This window comes from Pollicipes pollicipes, unplaced genomic scaffold (genome assembly GCF_011947565.3).
Source record: "Pollicipes pollicipes isolate AB1234 unplaced genomic scaffold, Ppol_2.1 Scaffold_6138;HRSCAF=7277_pilon_pilon_pilon, whole genome shotgun sequence".
NCBI lineage: Eukaryota > Metazoa > Arthropoda > Thecostraca > Pollicipedomorpha > Pollicipedidae > Pollicipes > Pollicipes pollicipes.
Genome location: NW_023596818.1, coordinates 35,886,366 through 35,908,511, shown reverse-complemented (window position 1 = coordinate 35,908,511; position 22,146 = coordinate 35,886,366). Strand labels below are relative to the sequence as shown.

The following is a 22,146-nucleotide window of genomic DNA, read 5'->3' as shown; positions in this document are numbered from 1 at the left end:
TGGTGTAGCGCCACGCGACTTCCTGCCCGCACCTGACCCGTCTGAAATCGCTGGCTGCAGACCACGCGTCCTCGGCAACCAATCAGCCTGTCATGCCCTCCCCTCTGTCTGCCTTCCACAAACCAATTCAGAATCGGGCTGCCATGTATTTCTGAGCGTAGCATAAAAAGTAGGATTACAGCGACTTCTGGGACGATGGCCGGTGCCGGTGCTAGCATTCCACTGTTCCTCCCAGGCCTGCTTCTCCGAGGGACCATTCCAGGACCAGGTCCTTACGTCGGCCGGCTGAGGAGGGAGGCGGGGGAGGGTACGGAGGGTCTCGAGTTGTGGAGACGGTCTCCAGCAGAGCTTCTAGGCGACGCAGACCCGTGTCGAGGGCAGCCGACAGCCGTCAGTCGGTTAACACCGGGCGGACCCCACAGCAGTCGGACAGACGTCCTCACTCCTGACCTTGGGCTGGACAGACGTCCTCACTCCCGACCTGGAGCTGGACAGACGTCCCCACTCCTGACCTGGAGCCGGACAGAGTCCAACTCCTGACCTGGAGCCGGACAGACGTCCTCACCCCCGACCTGGAGCTGGACAGTCGTCCCATTCCTGACCTGGAGCCGGACAAACGTCCTTACTCTTGACCTGGAGCTGGACAGACGTCCTCACTCCTGACCTGGAGCAGAACAGACATCCCACTCCTGACCTGGAACTGGACAGACGTCCCACTCCTGACCTGGAGATGGACAGTCGTCCCATTTCTGACCCGGAGCTGGACAGATGTCCTCACTCCTGACCTGGAGCCGAATAGACGTCACACTCCTGAACTGACGCTGGACAGACGTCCGCACTCCTGACCTGGAGCTGGACAGACGTCCTCATTCCTGACCTGGAGCCGGACAGACGTCCTCCCCCTGACCTGGAGCTGGATAGTCGTCCCATTCCTGACCTGGGGCCGGACAAACGTCCTCACTCCCGACCTGGAGCTGGACAGTCGTCCTCACTCCTGACCTGGAGCTGAACAGACGTCCCCACTACTGACCTGGAGCTGGGCAGACGTCCCACTCCTGACCTGGCGCTGGACAGACGCCCTCGCCCCTGACCTGGAGCTGGACAGACGTCCTCACTCCTGGCCTAGAGCTGGACAAACGTCCCACTCCTGACCTGGAGCTGGACGGACGTCCCCATCCCTGGCCTGGAGCTGAACAGACGTCCCCACTCCCGACCTGGAGCCGAATAGACGTCCCACTCCTGACCTGGAGCTGGGCAGACGTCCCACTCCTGACCTGGCGCTGGACAGACGTCCTCGCCCCTGACCTGGAGCTGGACAGACGTCCTCACTCCTGGCCTAGAGCTGGACAAACGTCCCACTCCTGACCTGGAGCTGGACGGACGTCCCCATCCCTGGCCTGGAGCTGAACAGACGTCCCCACTCCCGACCTGGAGCTGGACAGTCGTCCTCACTCCTGGCCTGGAGCTGAACAGACGTCCCCACTCCTGACCTGGTGCTGGACAGACGTCCTCGCCCCTGACCTGGAGCTGGACAGACGTCCTCACTCCTGGCCTAGAGCTGGACAAACGTCCCACTCCTGACCTCGAGCTGGACAGACGTCCCCATCCCTGACCTGGAGCTGGACAGACGTCCCATCCCTGATCTGGAGCCGGACTCACGTTCGCACCCCTGAGGACCAGCTGCCCCCGCTCCCTGCCTCCCAAACGCAGCCTTTTTGGCAGCAGCCACCGCCCGCGTCAGCACCTCTGCGCATTAAGTCATTAGTCTACAGCCAAGAACGCCGCCGCCGCGCCGCTCCGGAGGCGGTCGTGAAGTCACACGGTGATACTGCATCCCAGGCCCACCCCGATCGCCAGTGACGGATATCAAACATAACATGAGCAGAACACATTCAATGCAATAGATTTCCAGACGTTCCGCCCCGGGGCGCGACCGGCTGAATCTGGGGGCGGGGTGTGGCCGGGCGGCGCGCGCTCTGGCACCCCGCCTCATACTCGTCAGCGCTGGCGCCAGCGTCTCGCCGAGGACAGGTGGCGCCACTGCGGCCGGCGGGCGCGCACGGGCCTCTCACTCTCACTCGCACGCAGACGGCACCTAGCCGAACGTGTACTGGAAACCACCGCCGCCGCCGCCGTGGCCGAAGTCGAACGGCTGCTGGCCGCCCATGTTGAACCTGCAACCGGGTCGGCGGGGGTGAGCGGCTACTAGACCACAGCACTGGAGAGAACACAGAACACAGGAAAGAACGCGGCGAGCCTCACTGGGACGACAGACCTCATCTGCCGCTCCCTGGCCGGGATCCAGACCGTGCGCTAGCTGACCGTTCAATACCGGCCTCGGTTCGACCGGCCGCCTCAGGTAGCCCTGAATGGGGTGGTCGCGATAAAACCCAGCCGGTGGATAAAAATACAGAGGACACGATATTTGCCCCGCTATAGGCGGTCCTCTGGGTATTGGTAACCTTTCCAATGCTGCTGATTTTACTCATAGGTGACAGGTTTCGAGTCACTGAACTCCTATAAAGAAGAAGGGAATTCGTGAGAAGCAAACGGTTTGCCCCCGCGAAGTTCTCCAGTGAGCATGTGGCACCACACACCCTTCGCGCACAATACGCGGCCCACCGACCAGTCGGACCACGCAAGACTGGATCGTACACGGTACCAGTCCAAACCACATCGGACCGGTCCAGACCGCACCAGACCGGATCACATCAGACCAATCCAGGCCACACCAGGTCAGACCAGCCCAGGTCGCACAGACACACGACACCGGATCACATCAGACCAGTCCCGACCACACCACGCACACGAGACCGGATCACGTCATACCGGTACAGGCCACACCAGATCAGACCAGTTCAGACCGCACCAGGCCCTCGCTGCCTCACCTGAAGCCGCCGGGAGCCTGGCCTCCAAAGAACGCCTGGAATATGTTGCTGTGGTCGACGTCGGCGCCGGAGAAGCCGTCCGCGTCGTCCAGGTCCTGGCCGGTGTCGTAGCGGGCGCGCTTGTTGCGGTCCGAGAGCACGCTGTACGCCTCGCCCACCTCCTTGAAGCGGTGCTCCTGCTCCTTGCGCTGCTCCGGCGAGGCGTTCGAGTGCCGGTCTGCAAGGTCGCGGAGGTGTTCAGTCGTAAAGAGCTCGGCCAGCGGCAGTCACGCTCCGGCGGGGTGTCGGCCACGAGCATCGACACATTTCAGCGACGCGGATTCCAATCTGGATACGGCAGGTGGGAAACAGGCGGGCTCGAACGGAACAACGGATTTTACGGCCGATGCCCGCGACGGATTAAAGGGCGGATACTGCCTAAGACGGGCCCACGAATTCAACTTAAGCCCTCTGCTAATATCGCGCATTTTTCAGCTGAACGATTCAACAAAAAATTTGGGATGAGCAGGAATAATGCCCCGCTTTGAATGGTAACCATACCCTTTCTAATGAGAAGGGTAAGGTTATTCATGGTGCACATGGTTATTCAACGTGCATTTTGATGGCATACTACATGCACGTTGAATAATTTAACTCGATTGCTTTTGCAACAAAGAAGTCCACAGCCTGATCAGGTCAGCCGGGCCCAGGTCGACTCGTTTAACCCACTCACAGTATGACTACAACGCGAGTTAAGTGATGAAAGGGCAGTTTTATGGACCGCATCTGTACACAGCCCTCGTAGGATTTTGGGAAAGCTGGAAAAGGCATTCTGCGCGTCTACACGTGCATACAAAGCATGCCATGCATCATGCACGCACGAGTCTAGGGTCGGAGAAATTTGAACGAGGTTGCGGGCAGCCCGCCATGAGACGTCAGAAGCGCGGCGACCGACACAGAGGCGGCAGTCACGGGACTGGGCCATCTGCAGCAGGCCGGGCGGCCGGAGCTGTATCCGAGGTCCGGTCCGTGGCAAACCAGAGCACACCTCGCCGGCCCAGCCGTGCCAAAACGGATGGGATCGGATCGGGTGGGATCGGATCAGATCGGACCGGATCTGACCCCACCGACCGTGGAGTGCCGTAACGGATCGGATCCAATCAGAACGAACTGAACCAAACCAGACCGGCCGGATCGGGTCGGACCGCACCGAACCCGACCAGACTGGACTGGACCAGACCAGACCAGACCAGATCGGATGTAACCAAACCGAGCCGCGTCGCACCAAACCGGGCCGCACCTGGGTGATGCACGAGCGCCTGTTTCCGGTAAGCCTTCTTGATCTCATCGGTGGTGGCCGTTCTGCTGAGGTCCAAGATCTTGTAGTAGTCCTTGCGCTTGGACTTCTTGAGTTCGAGCTTGGCCTCGGCCAGCAGCCGGCGGTGCTCTTGACTGCGGTCCATGCTGCACACCTGGCATAGGGGGACACGTCAGCTGCCGTCGGCACGTAGCTACCCCTGGCCGCAGGCTGTGCCGCACAGCTGGGACCAGACGTGACGTCACCGCCCCTCACAGTCGGCAGCGGGGAGGCCGCGCCTGCCAGCCGCTGCTCCAACTACGGGCCGCCGATCGCCGGACAGTGTTCAGGACAGCCGGCGAGTCACGTGAAATGCAGGCTCCATCGCGTGGACGACGCGAATGTCATCCGACCAAGCTCTGGGAGATCCCCACAGCCGCGTGCTCAGTCACAGTGCGGCGGAGCTGGCCGCGGAGACCCGCTCCACTACACCCGGTCGCACATACGTCACGCAAACCCATCGCCGTTCTTCCCTAGAGACTGAACTTTCCACATATGATGTGGATCTGGTCTCGGTGTGACCAACAAATGCTCTCTGGCCAGCTCCCACTAGATCCGCCACGACCTGTCCGCCTGATCCTGAATTCGCGTCTCACCTTTTCGTAGTCTCGGACCGCCTCCTCGTACTCCTCGGTGTTCATGTGGCATTTGGCCCTTCGCAGGTAGGCCTTCACGTAGCCGGAGTCGAGCTTGATCGCCTGCGACAGAGCAAGATTCTGACCCTGCTGCGTCGGGCTCCAATGACTCGTGCCATAGTAAGTAGTCATTGACCCGGCAGCTCAGTCACATGGAGCCCCACCGCCGGTACATTATCCGAGCAGAGGCTGCGGATGACAAAACAGCAGACACGGCGCTCGGCGACAGCCATTCAGAAACTGGAGCCATCTCCATGGCCGATCTCACCACGAACCCGCCACATGATTGATCCCACACGACACATCTGCTGACATTCTGCCGGGTGAGCTCTGCAGCCCGAGGCCGGCGCCACCGAGCACGGGCGGAGGCGTACCTGCGAGCAGTCGGCCACGGCCTGCTCATTGTTGTTCAGCCGCGACTGCACGGTCGCTCTGTTGAAGAACAGCTTGGAGTTTGTGGAGCGGTTGTGAGGGTCGATCGCCAGCGCCTCCGTGTACAGCCGCAGCGCCTCCTGCAGCTTGTCCTTCTTGAAGGCCATGTTGCCCTCGTCCTTCTTCGTCTTAAGGCTCTTCGCTTGCTGAATGCCGCCACAGGAGCAGAACGCAGTCAGGACGCCGCAGATTGTTACGCTGCTCACGTGAGCCTACACAGTGTCCCCAGGCCGTCACAGCCGATATCTCGGTTTCTCCACAGCTGACTGTGTAACACGCGGTGACGACGGCCAAGGTGGCCTCCACACACGGCAATCGCAGCACACGATGCAGTAAACACGGACCGACCCGGAGCTGGCTCTGCACGAACAAGCTGCCACCCCGACTGACAACAGTCCATAAGCCTTTCACGAAGGTCCACGGGTTGTTCCATGCCGACAGCGTCCGAGGCCCGAATACATGACAGCGAAGCCGGCGACATTGACGCCGCCATCAACAGCCGGTTACCTTGTAGACGTGACGGGCGCGCTGGTGGTCGGGCGCCAGACGCAGCACCTGCTGGAAGTGCGTGAGCGCCCGGTCCACGTCGTCCTGGTAGTAGAGGCACATGCCCCTCACGTACAGCGCGTCGGCGTTCATGCTGGCGACACGGAGCGGCGCGTCAGGCGACGGCGCGCGGCCGAGCGCACGCAGCGCCTCCGTTCGCGACGAGCGAGGCGAAAACGTGACGTTCCCACTGGTCGTCACAATACAGACGTCGCAACACGCCGGCGACGCCACATCACACGCGACAGAAACACGCGCGCCGGCTCGAAAGGCCATACCAGCGGTTGGTCACGAACGGGGGACGTTACAACAATCCGGCCGCATACGCTGGTGTATGCACAGCCTGGTGCGTCACCAGCTTACAAACGCCGGCGACGCTGGTGGAAATGACGGGGGAAACGAGCCCACCTGCACTCCCCGGACCTGGACCATCGACCGCCCCCCGAGCGGGCGCCCTCCGAGTGAGCGCCCTCCGAGCGGGCGCCCTCCGAGCGGGCGCCCTCCGAATGAGCGCCCTCCGAGCGGGCGCCCTCCGAGTGAGCGCCCTCTCCGAGTGAGCGCCCTCCGAGCGAGCGCCCTCCGAGCGAGCGCCCTCCGAGTAAGCGCCCCCCGAGCGGGCGCCCTCCGAGTGACGCCCTCCGAGCGAGCGCCCTCCGAGTGAGCGCCCTCCAAGCGGGCGCCCTACGAGCAGGCGCCCTCGCCGCGCCCGGGAGCGGCCGGCGCGCTCACCTGTCGGCGCGCAGCATGTCCTGCACGATGTCCTGCGCCTCGGCGTAGCGGCCCAGCAGCACGAGGCACTCGGCCCGGCGGACCCGCAGCTGGGCGCTGCCCGTCGCCACCGTCAGCGCCCGCTCGGCGCAGAACAGCGCGCGACGGTAGTCGCCCTGCCGGCGTGGGTGCGTCACATGAGGGCTGCGCCGTAGCGGTGTGGACAGACTACAGGGGTACCCTGCTGGGGTGGCACGTTAGAGGGGGTTTCCTACCGGGGTAGCGCGTTAGAGGTGTACGCTATCCGCGTAGACACGCTAGAGGGGCCCCTGAAAGGGTGTACATGTTTGAGGGTACGCTGGCGGGACGGCACGTTCAGAGCTGCACACTACCGGTGTAGACACGCTAGAGGGGTTCTTGCCAGCGCACCCCTCTGAAGTGCACACCGCACATTAGAGGGGTGCCCTGCCGGGGCGGGCACGTTAGAGGGTACCTTGCTGCGGTTGACAAGCTGGACGAGTGCCCTGCCCGGTCGGACGCGTTGCAGCGGCGCCCCGCGGGGATGGAGGGGCATCGTTCGCCGGGTGGCTCTATCAGGGGACAACCCGCTGAGACTAGTCAGGGGGCAACCCGGACAACCTATCAGGGGACAGCCTGCCTGCAGACGCACACAGCCGCCTGCCAGAGCGCCGTTGCGGGCAGCCAGCGGCTGGCGTTCCAACACAGCCGTCGTCTCTCCCTGCCAAGCCAGCAGCACGAGGCGCAGCGTGGGGACGGGGGAGGGGCAGCTCGAGCTGTCAGCCGGCCGACCATTCGGCGTCAAATGGCGTGCGGACGGGCGCGGCGGCGCGGCTGCACGGGTCGTCAGGAGCCGATCGGCCGCCAGGCTGGCGCACCACATGGGCAGTTGGCAGCCGGTTGGCGTGCCCGATTGCTGCACGGCACGGCCGTTCCACACGGAGGCGCCGACGGCACGGCACGGCCGTGTTGCCAGCGGCAGGGGCGGGCCACGAAACAGAGCCCAGCGCCCAGGGCCGGACACCGCGCCGGCACCAGCGCCGACCAAGGGCGCGCGGGCCCAAAAAACTCCACAACGGAGTCCTCCAGGGGGAACCACGAGCACCGCGGGTTTGATCGCGGTGCCGGCGACCCGGTAGTTATCTCAAGCACCGTTAACCGACTGCACCCATCACCTCCGACCGGTCTGCCCACGGCGCCGCGTACCGCCCCCGCGGCTCGGCCGCCGCCACCGCCGCCGGGGCGCGCACGCGACGTGCCTGCCACGGCCCACCACCGGCCGAGAGCCGGCTGGCCCCGCTGCCCACCTTCTGCCAGGCGAGGTCGAGCTCGTGCGACAGCCGCGTCACGGCGTCCAGGTTGCGCCGCTCGGTGGCGATGCCCGGGTTATGCGACTCCAGCGCGGCCGCCTCCTTCAGCGCCGAGTCCGAGCCGGCCACGTCGCCCAGGATCACCTGGCACTTGGCGATGCGCAGCAGGCCCTGCGGCGGACACGCGGCGCCGGTCATCCGCCGGGTCACGGCCAGGTCACGCCCCGGTGCACTCAGAACCACACACACGAACCGAGGGCAGTACCAGCTGACAGGCGCCGCGCAGTCCATGCACATAGAGTAAACGAAATCACATGCAACAAACAGCAAACAAGCCGGAAGGCGGAGAGGTCCTGCTTTGCATGCCGTGGCCGCTAGCCGGCCTTACCGGCCCTGCCGCATTCCGCAAGGTTAGGCCTACATCAGACCTGTGCTTACACAACGACCCCGGACTGAGCCAGATCCCGCTGAGTCAGGACTGAGTCCATGCCTTCGCACTTATGCTCTGAGACGGAGCCGGCAAGGAGCAGCCATACGGCCGGCGAGCCGACTCAACTCTAGATCCGACGACTATAAACGTGCAACAAATGTGACACAACTACATTTGGCAATCTCGCTATCAGAATCAATGTCCTATGTAGACTCATACTGGCAATAAAACAGGATTCGCTTAGATTCTTGTCACCGTACTCTATTTTTTTAGATTAGGTTCTTGTCACCATGTACATCGGTGTGGATTCCGGAAATCAGGCTAGAGTCGGGATCGGAGTCGATTCGGAGTCCGAATCCGAATCAAGGGTGACTCGAAGTTGTGATGAGCTATTGGGTCAGTTGACATCGACCCTTGGCGGTGTTCAAGTCGGCATTGATTCGGCTGCGGCGATATCAGGCTCGAGTCCACCTGCACGCTTGACCAGGCCGACCATTCTGTGGGGGCCCGGTTCGCGTCACTGGCCACGCTGTGCTTGGAATTCTGCCATCACCGACCGTGCCGTGCTTGGAGCTCTGCCTCACCCGCCGCACTGACCTTGACGTATTTGGGGTCGAGCCGGACGGCCTCGCGCGCCTGCTGCAGCGCCTGCCTGTGCTGGCCCATCATCAGTAGACAGGCCGACCGGTTGTTGTAGTAGGTGGCCGACTGTGGGCACAGGCCTGCCGGGCGGGGGCACGGCGGTCACGATCGAGCGGCAGGGGTTAGCGCGGCGGCCGCCCGGCCACACGCCGTCCCCAGCTCGTCACTCGCGCCCGGAGTCGGGCCGAGGCGGCGGGGGCTAGCGCGGCGGCTGCCCGGTCACCCACCGCCCCCAGCTCGTCATTCGCGCCCGGAGTCGGGCCAAGGCCCGCATCCCAGTGGCGCGCTCTTCACATCCGGCGAGAGTTGCTCTTCCCACGAGTTCGAAAGATACACAAACACGGAGGTGAAGACACGCCACCGAATGAGCCCCGGAGCAGGCGCGGAGTGCGGACGCGAACTGTCACAGTCACACCGTAACGGACGCTCGTGTTGTGCTCTTACCAATGGCCTGCGAGTATAGCTCGAGTGCTTGGGTGTATTTCTTGGCGGTGTAGGCGAGATTCCCTTCATCTTTTTTCTTCTCGGCGAGCCTGCAAACAGGAGCAATATTTAGCCAACGGGAGGGCGTCTGGCGCGGGTGGTGAGGGCCGGCAGGGCCGAGCGCCATGCTTGGCACCGTTGACGACACCTGACGCCGGGTCCGGCCGCGACCACCCCGCCTCCGCACCCGAGCCCAGGGGTCGGGCGGCCAGCCTGGGTGACCGCCCGGCCAGGTCAGATCCCACCAGGTCAGATCCCACCGATCAGATCCCACCAGATCCCACCCCGGCGGTAGCGACCCCGGCCGCCGACGCCAGGCCATGGGTGCAGCCCGCATGCACCAGCCGGGCGCCACCCAGTCCACCAAGCGGCGGCACTGCCAGCGGCGGCGCCCGCCGGACAGCAACCGGCGCACCGGAGCTGTCTGGCGGACAGAAGCGGTCAGCACAGGCACGCGCTGTCCGGCCGTCGGCTCACACCTGCACAAACAGGGCTGGCAAACGGACGGCGGCCGCGTGCCGGACGGCCCACCTGTCCGCTGTCAGGCGCGCGCCGCCGCCGCCGGCCGTCGTCCATGGCGCCGCTTGGCGCCAGGCCGGGCCGCACGCGCCACCGCCGCCGGGACGCCCTGACAGCGGGACGCGCTAACTGGTGAGAAGTTGGGGCGGCGCTCCAGTCACGTGGGCCTCTCGAGTTACGCCCACAAGTTAAGCGTCGGGCGGCTTCAAGCGGCCGTGCAGACTAGTCGCGCCTGAGGCACGCCGGCCGGACATCGGGATTCAGTCCGCCCCCGCAGGAGCGCCGGCTTGGGCTCGGCTTCGTCGCCTGGCGTAACACGGCAGCCACACGGCACTCGGTGCGCTGGCGCAATACTGGCTCCGTTTCTGAGCGTCTGACCGATCGCGTCCTGGCACGCAACGAGTTCGATTCCAGAGCCGCGTCACGACTGGCCGTTCGGCGTCCAAATATTATGATTGCTTGCGCCAAGTGTATGCTCATTGTGCCGCCGGCCCAACAACAGCCAGCACGGCCACCATGCTTTTGTGAGACCGAAGGGGATCGAGGCGAAGCAGGGACGGATACAGCCGTGGCAGGGAGCGGGACCAAGTGTCGCCAAGAGATCCCGGTTAAAGTTTCCATGGTAGGGTACCAACTGATGAAGTATCATAGCAAAAACAATTTCTGATCGTCAGAGGTGAATGCCCTTGTGCGGATCGAGAGCTGCATTCCTTGCACCGTCATTCCGTCCTTTGGTAGGCACACCATCCATCCTGTACCCTAAAACGTCCACCACTCATAGCGTCCGACACGCGAGCAAATCGCGTCTGACACGGAACAGCGCGTGGACGCGGGAATCTAGACGGTCAACCACGACCGACCTCCGCAGCCAGCACATCACACGAACCCCGTCACGAACCCGCGTGACCTGCACCGGGAACGACTCGCTCTCAGCCCCGGGTCGGCCAGCAGGTTCGGCCACCCACCATCTGGCGAGCTTTCCGAACGCCTGCTGCTGGCCGGGACTCAGCCGCACGCGATCCGCCACCTCCTCGGCGACCGCCTCCGGCGCCGGCGCCGGCGGCGGCGGCTCGGAGCGGCGCCGGCACCACTCGCGGCGCCGGCGCCGGCGCGGCGCGTCCTCCTCGATCAGCAGCTGCGGCCGCGGCGAGGCGGAGCGAGCCTCGCGCGGCGCGGCGCGGCAGCAGCCGGCCTGGTAGCTGCGCGCCGCGCCGACCGCCGCGCGCACGCACGCGCCGGCGCCGAACGCCAGGTCGTCGCACGGGCCGCGCCGCTCGCAGCGCGCGCAGCAGTGGTAGCGGTAGCTGGCCTTGCCGCGGCTGGGCCGCGCCGGCGGCTCGGCGCTCGGCTGGCGCAGCGCCACGCGCAGCCGGGCCCAGAGGGTGGTCAGCGCCGACCCCAGCTCGGCGCCCAGCTCGACCATCGCGCGGCGGCAGCGGCGACGGCGGCGACAGCGGCGCACCACTCGCTAGCCGCGCTCCCGGCGCGACACCGGCGCCCACAGCACAAGGCAGTGCGGCACCAGATGTACCGCAGCGCGAGGCGCGCGGCGCCGGAACTCTGCACCCCGGTCTGCAGCAGCCTGCGCCGGCCCCTGCCCACTCCGGTGGACGGGCTGTTCGGCGCGCTCGACTCCGACACCGGCACCGCCGCGGCCGCCGACGCCGCCGCACTGACCACCCGCCGGCCCGGCGCGGCGTCGGCGGCGTCGGCGGCGTGCCGGTGTGACAGGCAACACGGGCTGGCCAGCTGCCGGGCGGCGACGGGCCGCGGAAGCAGCCCGGGGGAGGGGGGGGGGGGGGGGCGAGGAGGGCCGAGGACAGACGGGGGACAGGGGACGGGGGACGAGCGACACACACATCAGCAGGGACCAGACAGTGGGAGACGGGCTACAGAAAGGCATGCGGGCAAGGAAAATAAAAGGGGATGGGCGTGGGGAGACGGGGGTCCACCGAGGCTGCTCGCGGACGGCGGCGCCGGGACCAGCAGGCGATGCAAGTTCATCGAGACAAGCGGGGAAATCGGGTCCACGGAGCAGGTGGTGCTCGGAGTCCACGGAGGCGAGGGCAGGTGGACGCGGAGACCGGCGAAGGAAGCAGTCCCCGATGCACACGGAAACGACATCCTGAACAACTGGACTCAATGGTCCAGGCTGAGCGCATGCATCCGGCCTCTGCTTCTCTAATCTGGTCAGCTGACGTCCGGTGGCGAACCACGGAAAGCAAGTACTACCAGGCTTGAGCTGGAACAGCTGGACCGAAGAAATTTATCAATAGATCAATATGCTTTCAATTACGTGCAGAAAACTGCTACTGACCACTCCATCTAAATTCTTTACTATTACGGGCGCACTACGACCGACTTCCTCATCCACAAAATGCAAGCCTAGCTTTTTATAATGGTATTGACGAGCGGTTCCCAGAAAACAGGTTCCTGAAGGCTAACGAAATTTCTCTTCGAATCCACAGCTCTGAAAGGCGTCCCGGGGCCCTACCATAGGAGCCATTCGGTCAGCTTACCGGAGCCTTTCAAAAAGCCGCTCCGCTCTGCTGACCTCCAGTAAGACACCAGCTGCGCAAACAGAGACCGTCGTAAACACCTTACGCTCGGAAAGGCACGCACCAGCAGTCGTTTCCCGAGGGGCACCGAACCGTCACTCTTCTGAAGTCAACACGACCGAGGACAACGTCCCTGGAAAAGACATTCGAGTGGGCGAGTTGGCCGGGGCACGGCACGGGGCTTAAAATATCCGCACCAGCAGCCGTGCAGCGGCCCCGGCGCTCCTGGTGAGCCGGCCGACCAGTGGCCGTAGTCCAGGACACGCCGCTGTCCAGTCGCCATCAAACCTAAAGCAAGCAAAACTCGGCAGGGGCAGGACCGGGTGCTCCTCACCCAGCCCGCTCCAAAGGGGCGGGGCCGGGTGCTCCCCACCCGGCCCCGCTCCACAGGGACGGAGCCGGCTGCTCCCCACCCGGTCCCACTCCACAGGGGTAGGACGCCGCGGCCGGACGTGCGTCACCGCAGCGCGGCTCACAGCGGCGACACCGGCCCAACCGCCCGTCCGAACAGTGGGAATATCACGCAACAGAAGTACTGGACTCGGAAGCCCGGCGATAGGCTCAGAAGCCGACGTCGCCCGCCAACGAAAACGCTACTGCCATGCCGATAAGCGACACATTTTGCACGGCGGCTTCATGGCAATGCGCCACAACCAACCGCTGTCGTCTATTTGCTGCATCGGCGACGTCCGACGACTCAGGTCACAGGCCCCGAGACAGCTGACAGCGCCGGCCGATCATTTGCGGTTTTCAGCAGTTTCCACGGCCGGTTGGTGACCGTGAAGCCGAGCGGACGGCGGGGGTCCGACTGTCACCACCGAGTCCGCTGGCGGCCCGCCGACCGACAGCACAGCCGCCTTCACATACGACACAGTGCTTGGCTACCGTTCTGGTACGCCGGCCCACTGCGCACTGGTCAAAACACGGCCTCGGACACGGTAAAGCACAATTGAAGGTGGGGACGTCGCCACGATACCACGCCGAGGAAAGGCTACGGGGAGACAGACTGATGCTTAGGGGTGGGGTGGGACAATATCTTTAATTCGAAATGTCACATGGTTCACAAAATGCTAACTTAAGTCGGGAGAAACAACGTCCAAAGGAAGCGCAGGAGAGGGAAGTGGGGGCAGCCCTTGCCACCTGTTGGCGCCGTCCATCGCCCTTATTTCAGACAATATTTAATATAAGCGTGAGGCTTGTGAACGAAATAAGCCACCCAAAATGTCGTTACATTAGGCAGGGAAGTGAATTATACGCATTGTGAACCTTATTTCTACTAAGGTCTTCGTGCTGATGTCATACCAGACTTAGTACCAGTAACAATAATATATATATATATATATATATATATATATATATATATATAATATGTACACATATAATCTATACATATATTTTGGTATTCAATACAAATAGCATCATAGAGCTTGCTATGTGGGGTAGGGCAGCGCGTCGCAAAAGCATACCTTATTTCCGGCGCAAACCCGCCTCGACCGGTTGAGCGACGTCATCACACCGAGTCAGCGCTCACGATGGTCCGTGGTAACCGGCGGGGATTCCCGCCACGCAAGGCGTATGCTCTCATATGGCTCCACTGGCCTTTTTCAAACCTTCTGGGCTCACCTGACCTTTCCAAGTGGTCAAAAGAGCACACTGGGCGTGCAGCCAGCTCACCTACCGCTTCCCCTCGGCGGACAGAACGTCCCGAGAATGATGCCAGCTCGCCTGGCCTCAGTGAGCAAAAGAACGCCTTGAGAATGCTGCCAGCTCACCTGACCTCAGCGGGCAAGAGAACGCCTTGAGGATGCTGCCAGCTCACCTGACCTCAGTGGGCAATAGAACGCCTTGAGGATGCTGCCAGCTCACCTGAGCTCCTCGTCAGTGGGCAGGCCGATGAAGAGGCCGGCGGCGTGCGGCTCCTCTCCGGCCCAGGAGCCGGGCCGGCCGGCCTCAGAGTCACGGCGCACCCCACCCCTGCCGCCGCCGCCGTTCGGCACCGGCGGCGGCGAGACCGACCGGCTGCCCCGCCGCCGTGCAGCCGGCGCGCGTCGCCGCCCGCCCTCGGACGGCCACCACGCGCCGCGCCGTCGGCCCGCCTCGGGCGGCGGCGGCGGCGGCGGCGGCGGCGGCGGCGGCGGCGGCGGCGGCGGTGGCGGCGGCGGCGGCGGCGGCGGTGGCGGCGTCGGCGGCGGCGACGACCGACAAGGGCTCGGACGGCGCGGCGGCGGCAGTGGCGAGTCCAGCCCGGCGCCCGCCGCGTCGGGCGTGGCGTCGCCGCGCCGGCGGCGGCGCGAGTCGGCGCTACGCGTCCGGCGCGGCGGCGGCGCCGGCGGTGCCGGCTGTCGCCGAAGTGGCGGCGGCGTCAGGCTGATACGGATGCCGGTGCGGTAGAGCGCGCCCGGCTGGCGCGGCGCCTCCTCCCCGCACGGGTGGAACACGATGTGTGGCACGCGCATGGCGCGCTGGCCACGCCACCTGGTGCCCTCACAGGATGACGGTCGTCTTCGGGGCGGTTCGGCAGTGCCAAGAGTGGAGCGCGTCGGATGACGCCGAGAGAGACGGGCGGGCCCGACCGTCGCGGGTCCAGCGCGGCGTCACAGTGGGCCCAGCCACGGCCGACCACCCCTGCGCTAATCAACGGCGCCGTTTTTCGGTGGTGGCCGGGCCGGTCTAACGAACGAAAGTAGCCGTCCGCGGGTCAAGGCGGCGCCGGCCGAGCCGACCGAGTGGTCCGATCGCTCCCAGACGACACACATCTGATCGTATCGGCACGCCGCACCACAAGAACCCGTCCACGCGCCGCCCCCGCCGGCCGCCCGGCCAGCGTGCACCGAGGGCGCGGCTCGCTGGCCGCGCCCCCGGCGCTTCGGGATGCGCGTTTCATTCATGGCACGCTCCGGAGACGGGCGGCCATTCATCAGACCGTGCGGCAGCGCGCGTGAAGCACGCGGCGAGAGTGCGCGCCCTGCAGCTGAACCGACCAGATGGGGCGTTTTTAAGACCTCTTGGCGGGACAAAAAGCTTCAAGGCGAGCCCGCCGTAAAAGGTCATTTGAGGGAGTGAAAACGTCAGAACATCTCGAAAAAGCAGCACTTTCCATTGCGCATTGCCCCAGCCCAAATGATCTTCCAAGAGGGCGCACCAGAGCGGCAGCCCACTACGCGCTGCCCGCAACCATTCTCAGCTGCTCGATACGCAGGAGTGGTCACGTGACAGCTGCACGTGACCTGCTGGCCCTGGCACCGGCAGGCTGACCGGCGAGCAGGGCTGATTCATGATTGGTGACCGTTTGTTTGCACAACGAGCCATCACGGGGCTTGTTTCATCACGTGAATGGTATCGCACCAGCTTATGTCATACTATTCCATTTAAACTAAAACCGCAAAACTATTCAGCTCTACCATTGGCAAAAGTATGCCTTCGCGCTGGGGTAAGCCACCCCATGCACGCACAGTCGGCCAGGCCGTCTTAAAAGCATTGCAGCGTCAGTTGGCTTTATAGGCAACTCTCGCCAGTGGGACATTATCGAAGGCAAAAACGAGCAGAGCCTTGCAAGCGATTTCCTACTATGGAGCAGTGTTTGTAATTTGTAAAATCGTAATTGAGTGATTAAACTGAGGACACTTTCGTGCGCAATCCGGCCCATTGTGGCACCGTTGCTCATTGGCTAATATGACGGGAGGGTTCAGTTGAGTGTATGCCTCACAGCCGCGAAATGTCAGGCTCGAGCTCGGCTCCTGGCCAAGTTTCATGGCCCATCATAAAAACCGTGAGACATGTCAACGCTAGAAGACGTGAGCTACTGCCAACGTCGTCAAAACCCAACGTCACGGTCAGCTGGCGCGAAGCTGCGGGCGCTGACCACGCTTCCTCCATTCATGGCGTTTCCAGCATGGATACACCGCTATAGGTAGACATCCTGATGTTTAGGCCACATTTCGATGTCATGCAATCGAAACACACAAGTGAAATTAATGACCAGAACTCATGTTAAACCTAACTGTCTGTGATTAGGCCCCAGGTCACCCGAATGTCGGACACCACGACCGTTAGTGGGGCGCTGCAGGTCAAGACGTGGTCGGAGGGTGGACGATACAAATGTGCGGTAATTACGACTATCAAGCAAACTCCCACCACGGCATGGTACCACAGACTTTTGTACTTGGCTGGGTCAGGGTCCTGACCACTTCAACATCATTACTTGAGCGATGTAGGTGTCCATATCTGTGTTTGAGCTTGGACAACCAGTTAACCTAATTACAGGCATTTAGTTGACTATAAATGTAAGTGGCAAGCATGCAGTGCTTCATGGCTTAGCACCCATCCACATTTTTAGAGCGGCAAAACAGCACCGCAGTTCTTTCGAAAGCGAGATAACCTGCACGTTCCATGACCGGGTCCTTCGTCCGTATCAGCTTCATCCACTTCTTCACTGGCAGCAACATCCCATTGCCAAAACTACAAACACTTACAGGGAGTGTCCCATATTTGAAGATCGTGAAGCGAGCATCAGATTTGATGTAATGAGCTCGGTTATAACTATCGGTTTGCATTTAAAAGTAAAATGCTGTCTTGACGATACAGTCCCGCTATTTAGTACATATGCTCCTCAATACTCCATCGTTGGATTACGTCATGGAACGTCTTTATGACGTCAGAGTTGCTGCCAGACCGGGCGTGTCAGAATTGCCACTGTAGCGGACGGGCTAACTCACTTGTAGTACTTCAACCTGCTGAGAGGTGGCGGTATTTGCTATCACGTGTTTGCTGAACCAGCATATCGTGATGTGTTCGTGTTTTGGCCCTTTCTCCTGGTGTTTTTGCACATTAGTCCGTTGATGTTATACTGTTACCTTGTCTCACATGCTCAGTTATGGCACAATTATTAAGTGATTCGATTCCGAATCTTATTCCGTCATTGCTCGGCCCACTGCCCAAATTCCTGTCTTATGTAGTACGAAACTTAACTTGTGTTCAAGCGGGATGCCCTTTCGTTCTCTTTCTTGTATTATCACACCTCCTCGCGACGCTCCGCATGTCCGGAGCAGGCTGCACGCACCAGCCACGAGCGGGTCAAAGTGCCCCCTGGCGAGGATCCCGTCCGAACGCCAGGCACATACCCCGCAGCGGGGTCCCTGTGCGGGCTAAGTCTCGGTGATTGGGTCCCCATAGCCTTGAAATGGTCATTACTGGCCGGAAGGCCTCTAATCGAACTCACCAAATAGCCAAACCAATCGTGTTCGAAACTCGCACTCAACGTATTGCATTGGATGACGGCTGGCTGATGTTCGCTGAAGCTAGAAATCCAGCTAACCTTTGCCGGTCACGAATAATCCGTTTACGATACGTTCTCGACCTCGGTCACTACACGGCCACTGAGATGTCCGTATTCGCGTGCCATTTCTATGGCGTCATGCATGTCTGGGTGACCGTGAAATAATCTGCACAAGTTCGCGGGCATCAAGCTATGAAACTAGAGGGTTTAAGCCCTGACAAAGGCAAGGATGAAAACTGCACTGAACTATCTTCAAAATGACTATCCTAATTCAAAACCCCATACGACTGTGGGACACTCCCCTTAAAATGAGCTTAAATGGTATGTTCCACATTTGTGTGCAATTTAATTGAAATAGCCATCTTGAAGATCATCCGGTGCACTTTATAGCCATGCCATTTTTGAGACCTAAAACCCGCTAATTTCTGAGCTACACGCCCGTAAAGATGTGCATACTTGAGCGATGAGCTACTTGAGAGATGAGATCCTAATACTTTATATAACTGAACCATAGCGAACCGACTTGCGAACAAAGTCGGACCCCGATGCTCAGAGGCATGCACCACTTCGAAATAGCGTGCAACTTACAGGCCACTAGCCACCCGCACCATGAGCGGAAGTGACACAGGCTTCTCCTTGTCTCCTCTAACCGCACAAACCAAGTCGGCACACCACGGATTTCCGGCTTACTCGGTACACCGCCATGGCGCGGGGCAAAACGCGCGCGCCAAAGCTGGTGACCAGATAGTCGGCCGGCAGCCGTGACCTCGTGCGGCAGATCGGTTTTTCTGCTCCTCCCGCTGCCAAGCCTGCGCCAGCCGGCGGCAGATAGATGCGTGTCGCCCACCGCATCGACACCGCTCCAAGGTCGAGACAAGCCGCACAGCGCGCCGAGCGACTCGGCGTCCGATACGCCGCAGTCGCGGGCCCCGCCGACCAGACGCCTTCTCGCAGACGATGGCGGCAGCCCCAGGGGGAGCTCCAGCAGCCCATCTGGGCTTCCAAAGGCGTCGACGAGTTAGGACGCGCGTTGGGAATTATGAGATCAACTAGGATACGTTATTTCCCACAACAACCCAACAACACCACTGGCAGAGAACACCAGGGGTGAACTTTTAGCTCGAAGACAAGAATACAAGCTTGGTATTAAGCTAACTGTGATGCCAAATATATAAATCCATTTCATTCCATTTCTTGTTCAGTTGAGCTGGCTTCATCCTACAACCAGACTTCGTCCCTCTCCTTGGAGAAGAAATGGCCCAAGACCAGCAAGAAAGCAAGTTGTTGGTGCACTTTAAGGGGGAGAGGTGAAAAGCATCATTGCTCACTGCCCAGCCTGCTTCCCCCCCCCCCCCCTTCACTCATTTTGTAGAAAATGTGCCCCTGTTCATGCAATCCGTACCTTCAGCTGATGCCTTTTCACAGACAAGTGTCAGCTCCTGCAACATTTGGACTTCTACCATTACCAACTCTTTGCTTGACTACTGGATGACGAATTCCAGGTCTTCTTGCAGTACTCTAGTTTCACCAATTTTTGCACAGCTCAGTACAATTTTGAGTCATCAACAAACATTGTCAAGCTGCACTATTGTAGGTAGTTTATTTACACTGGCAATACAGAGCATTGGATCTACCACAAATATTCCAAGGATCCACTCAAGACTCTTACTAAACAGGAGCCACTGCCGCTGACCGAGACTTGTTGATAGCTCTCATAAAGCATGCCACCCAGTTGGGCAGTCTGCTCCTGAGCCCACAGCTGCTCAGCTTCCTTAGCAATGGTGAAACAATATGCTTAAATCTTCAGTAAGTTAGTATGAATCAAGTTCCTGTTTTGTACATCTTAGAGCATTGTATGGTGAGCAACACTGGTTCTTCAGTGATAAGGGATTCCATTTGGGACATTCCAGAACATTCAAATCACTGTAAATCATGAGTCCCACATCCCTTGCATTCATCAGTCCTATGCTGCTATGACAGAGCACCAGGTGGTAGCCCTGGGTAGTAAAATCATTCAAGTCCATGATCCCATAATGTCAGTCCCATCTGGTTTCCTTGATCTGTTCTGTTTGAGCCAGAGTTTGATTCTCCTGCTCTGAATACTGTATTCAAGCAAAGACTAGTAAAACCAGTAATCCTACACTGGCATGTGTGTAATAACTTCAACATGACAGATCTTGTGGCTGCTCTTGCCTTTGAAGTCAAGCTCTCATGTGAAAATATCTTCTTATTACCTTCTACCAAGTGTTAGGTATCATTAAGTAGATATTGGGGAACATAAATTCTTTTTGGTGCATTCCATTCTTGATCAGTTCAATTTCATTATGCTTCCTTTGTCTGATCAGCATCAGACTTGTTTGGGCTCAGATGGTCACAGGTCTGTCTGTTATTTTTATACTATGCCTGAATATTTTGTCAACCTCTAAGCACCAGCATTGATCAATGCCCAGACAGCATTTGGAAACTGGCAGTCATAGTTCTACCAATCTTCTGTGTTTGAGATTCACTCTCAGGTATGTTATGTAATGGCACATTCTCACCCTGCTTTCTTTGTCTTCCTTTGTCTGCACAATATTCTTTAGCTTAAGGCCACTCTCCTTAATATTTTTGGTACTTTGGCATTAGTGGCACAGCCTCCCTTCGGCTCTTCAAGGATTTTTCAATGCTTATTGATGAAGAATGTTGGGACAAGAGATGAGCTGTAATTTTTGAGTTTTTGCTTTATGAAGTTTCTTTAAATTCAGATATTATGATAGTAATAACACTACCAGCTCTTTATAATTCCTGCTTATTAGATTACTTATCTTATTTTGAGCATGTTTTTACAAGTACTGGCCCAATCTGCTGCCTACAATGTTAACTATATTTAGGGCCCATGGGAGTTATTTGCAGTGTTCCATAATCTTATTATTACATGACATGCTGTAAATGTGATCTCAAATTCAACTGCTAAATGGTAGGATATATATATATTCATTTCTGTATGCTGCTGAAGGTCTTTGTTAGCCTCTGATGCCAAGTTGCTCCTCACCTTCACTGCAAGATGCACAAAGGGTCAAAGGTCTATCTAAGTGGCATCCCAAAAACCTGAGATGTCCTTTCCCACTGTTGGTAGGAAAACTCTGACAACATGAATCTCAGCATACATCTTGGCAACTAGCTGACAGAAGCTGAATCACATGCATATATCGCTACTCTCTGTGGTCAAGGTGTTTTATGACAACAATAAGTTAGCTATGATGATGTTTCCCTGGAAAAAGCTATTTTAGTACTTAAATCACCTTTCACCTACCGCATTTACACCAGCAGGGCATTAATCATCATATTCAGACAATTAATGACCATGGTTGGTCATCTGACCCCACCAGATGCATTGCTTTGACAGTGGTGGCATATGCAAGTCATGTTTTTGCTTTATTATTAGTATTCATCAAATTTCAAATGACATCTATTTATTTAGTTTAGTACACAGTTACTTGGCAACAGTTTGTGTTCATGTTATATATATCCTGTGTCACAAACATCATATCTTTGATAGTGCAACATAGGGTGCATGGGAACAAATTGATTTGTTCCCATTGGTTTGGTTTTTTGTTGTTTTTTTGTTGATTTTGTTGTTGTTTTATTTTGTTTTGTTGAAAAAATTGGGTTGACAGTAACATGCAGGCAATGGGCTGGGTCAGATGCATATGAATATGGTTATACCACTGCTATGCCATATGCATCCATGCCACAATCATGCAAATGACAATGAATGGTGCACTCAATGTGATAGGGAAAAGTTGAGGGATATGATAAGATCATAAACATGAAATCCTAGGGAATGCCTGTTATATGACCCTCACATAAGGGAGAAGCTGACATTTCAAAGAATTTGCATGAGCAATATTGCATAACTGCAAGATCAGTTAAAACACTTACCACAGCTGGAGCATGATGATAAAAGCACAACGTTAAGTATGCAATCCAGCTGCGAAAATCCAGCACTTAATCTAGCAAGTGACTGCCACACCACTTACTTTTTGTTTAGTTCAAGCTGTTCCTCTTGTGACAGTTTCACATCCATGGATTCAATGATCATGACGTCGTCATCCGCATCCAAATCCATCTTGGTGCTGGCAGGATCTTCAATAATTTCAACATCACTGTCGCAAGCCATTTCTGCAAAACTAGTTATAAGAAACACAGATGCAAACAACAGACCCGGAGAAAACAAAACAGGCTCTCTTTACAACCAGCACAGAAATCCACACCCGCGCAGTCAAACACGCAGGCGCTGCAGGATCTGATAACCGCCAAGGTCACATGTGAACGGGGTCGCCATGGTTTTGCCTTAATTTACTGCTATAACATCTTCAAAAGTCTA

General features: G+C 59.0%; 1 protein-coding gene across 2 annotated transcripts; it reads right to left on the bottom strand.

Moving 5' to 3' along the window:
- Positions 1 to 126: 126 nt before the first annotated feature.
- On the bottom strand, positions 127 to 22,074 carry Tpr2 (Tetratricopeptide repeat protein 2). Of its 2 annotated transcripts, XM_037230132.1 has the most exons (13): positions 21,800 to 22,074; positions 9,390 to 9,478; positions 8,901 to 9,025; positions 7,871 to 8,044; positions 6,567 to 6,721; positions 5,799 to 5,931; positions 5,234 to 5,437; positions 4,821 to 4,922; positions 4,168 to 4,339; positions 2,889 to 3,105; positions 1,429 to 2,174; positions 482 to 1,214; positions 127 to 450 (listed from the first exon to the last, which is right to left on the bottom strand). In XM_037230132.1, exons 1-11 carry the CDS (start codon positions 21,937 to 21,939, stop codon positions 2,096 to 2,098), a joined length of 1,590 nt encoding a protein of 529 aa, XP_037086027.1. In that variant the 5' UTR covers positions 21,940 to 22,074; the 3' UTR covers positions 127 to 450; positions 482 to 1,214; positions 1,429 to 2,095. The 2 variants fall into 2 exon arrangements, with proteins under 2 accessions (XP_037086027.1, XP_037086026.1); XM_037230131.1 differs by having other exon boundaries at positions 127 to 1,214.
- Between the last annotated feature and the right edge of the window lie 72 nt (positions 22,075 to 22,146).

Bases quoted from the DNA above. Each gene is read 5' to 3' on its own strand.
- Tpr2 (XM_037230131.1), bottom strand. From the start codon at position 21,939: ATGGCTTGCGACAGTGATGTTGAAATTATTGAAGATCCTGCCAGCACC. The intron at 5,932-6,566 runs GTGAGCGCGCCG...CCGTGTCGCCAG, and splicing joins GACATGCTGCGCGCCGACAG to CATGAACGCCGACGCGCTGT. The intron at 2,175-2,888 runs GTGAGGCAGCGA...ACCCGGTTGCAG, and splicing joins CAGGCTCCCGGCGGCTTCAG to GTTCAACATGGGCGGCCAGC.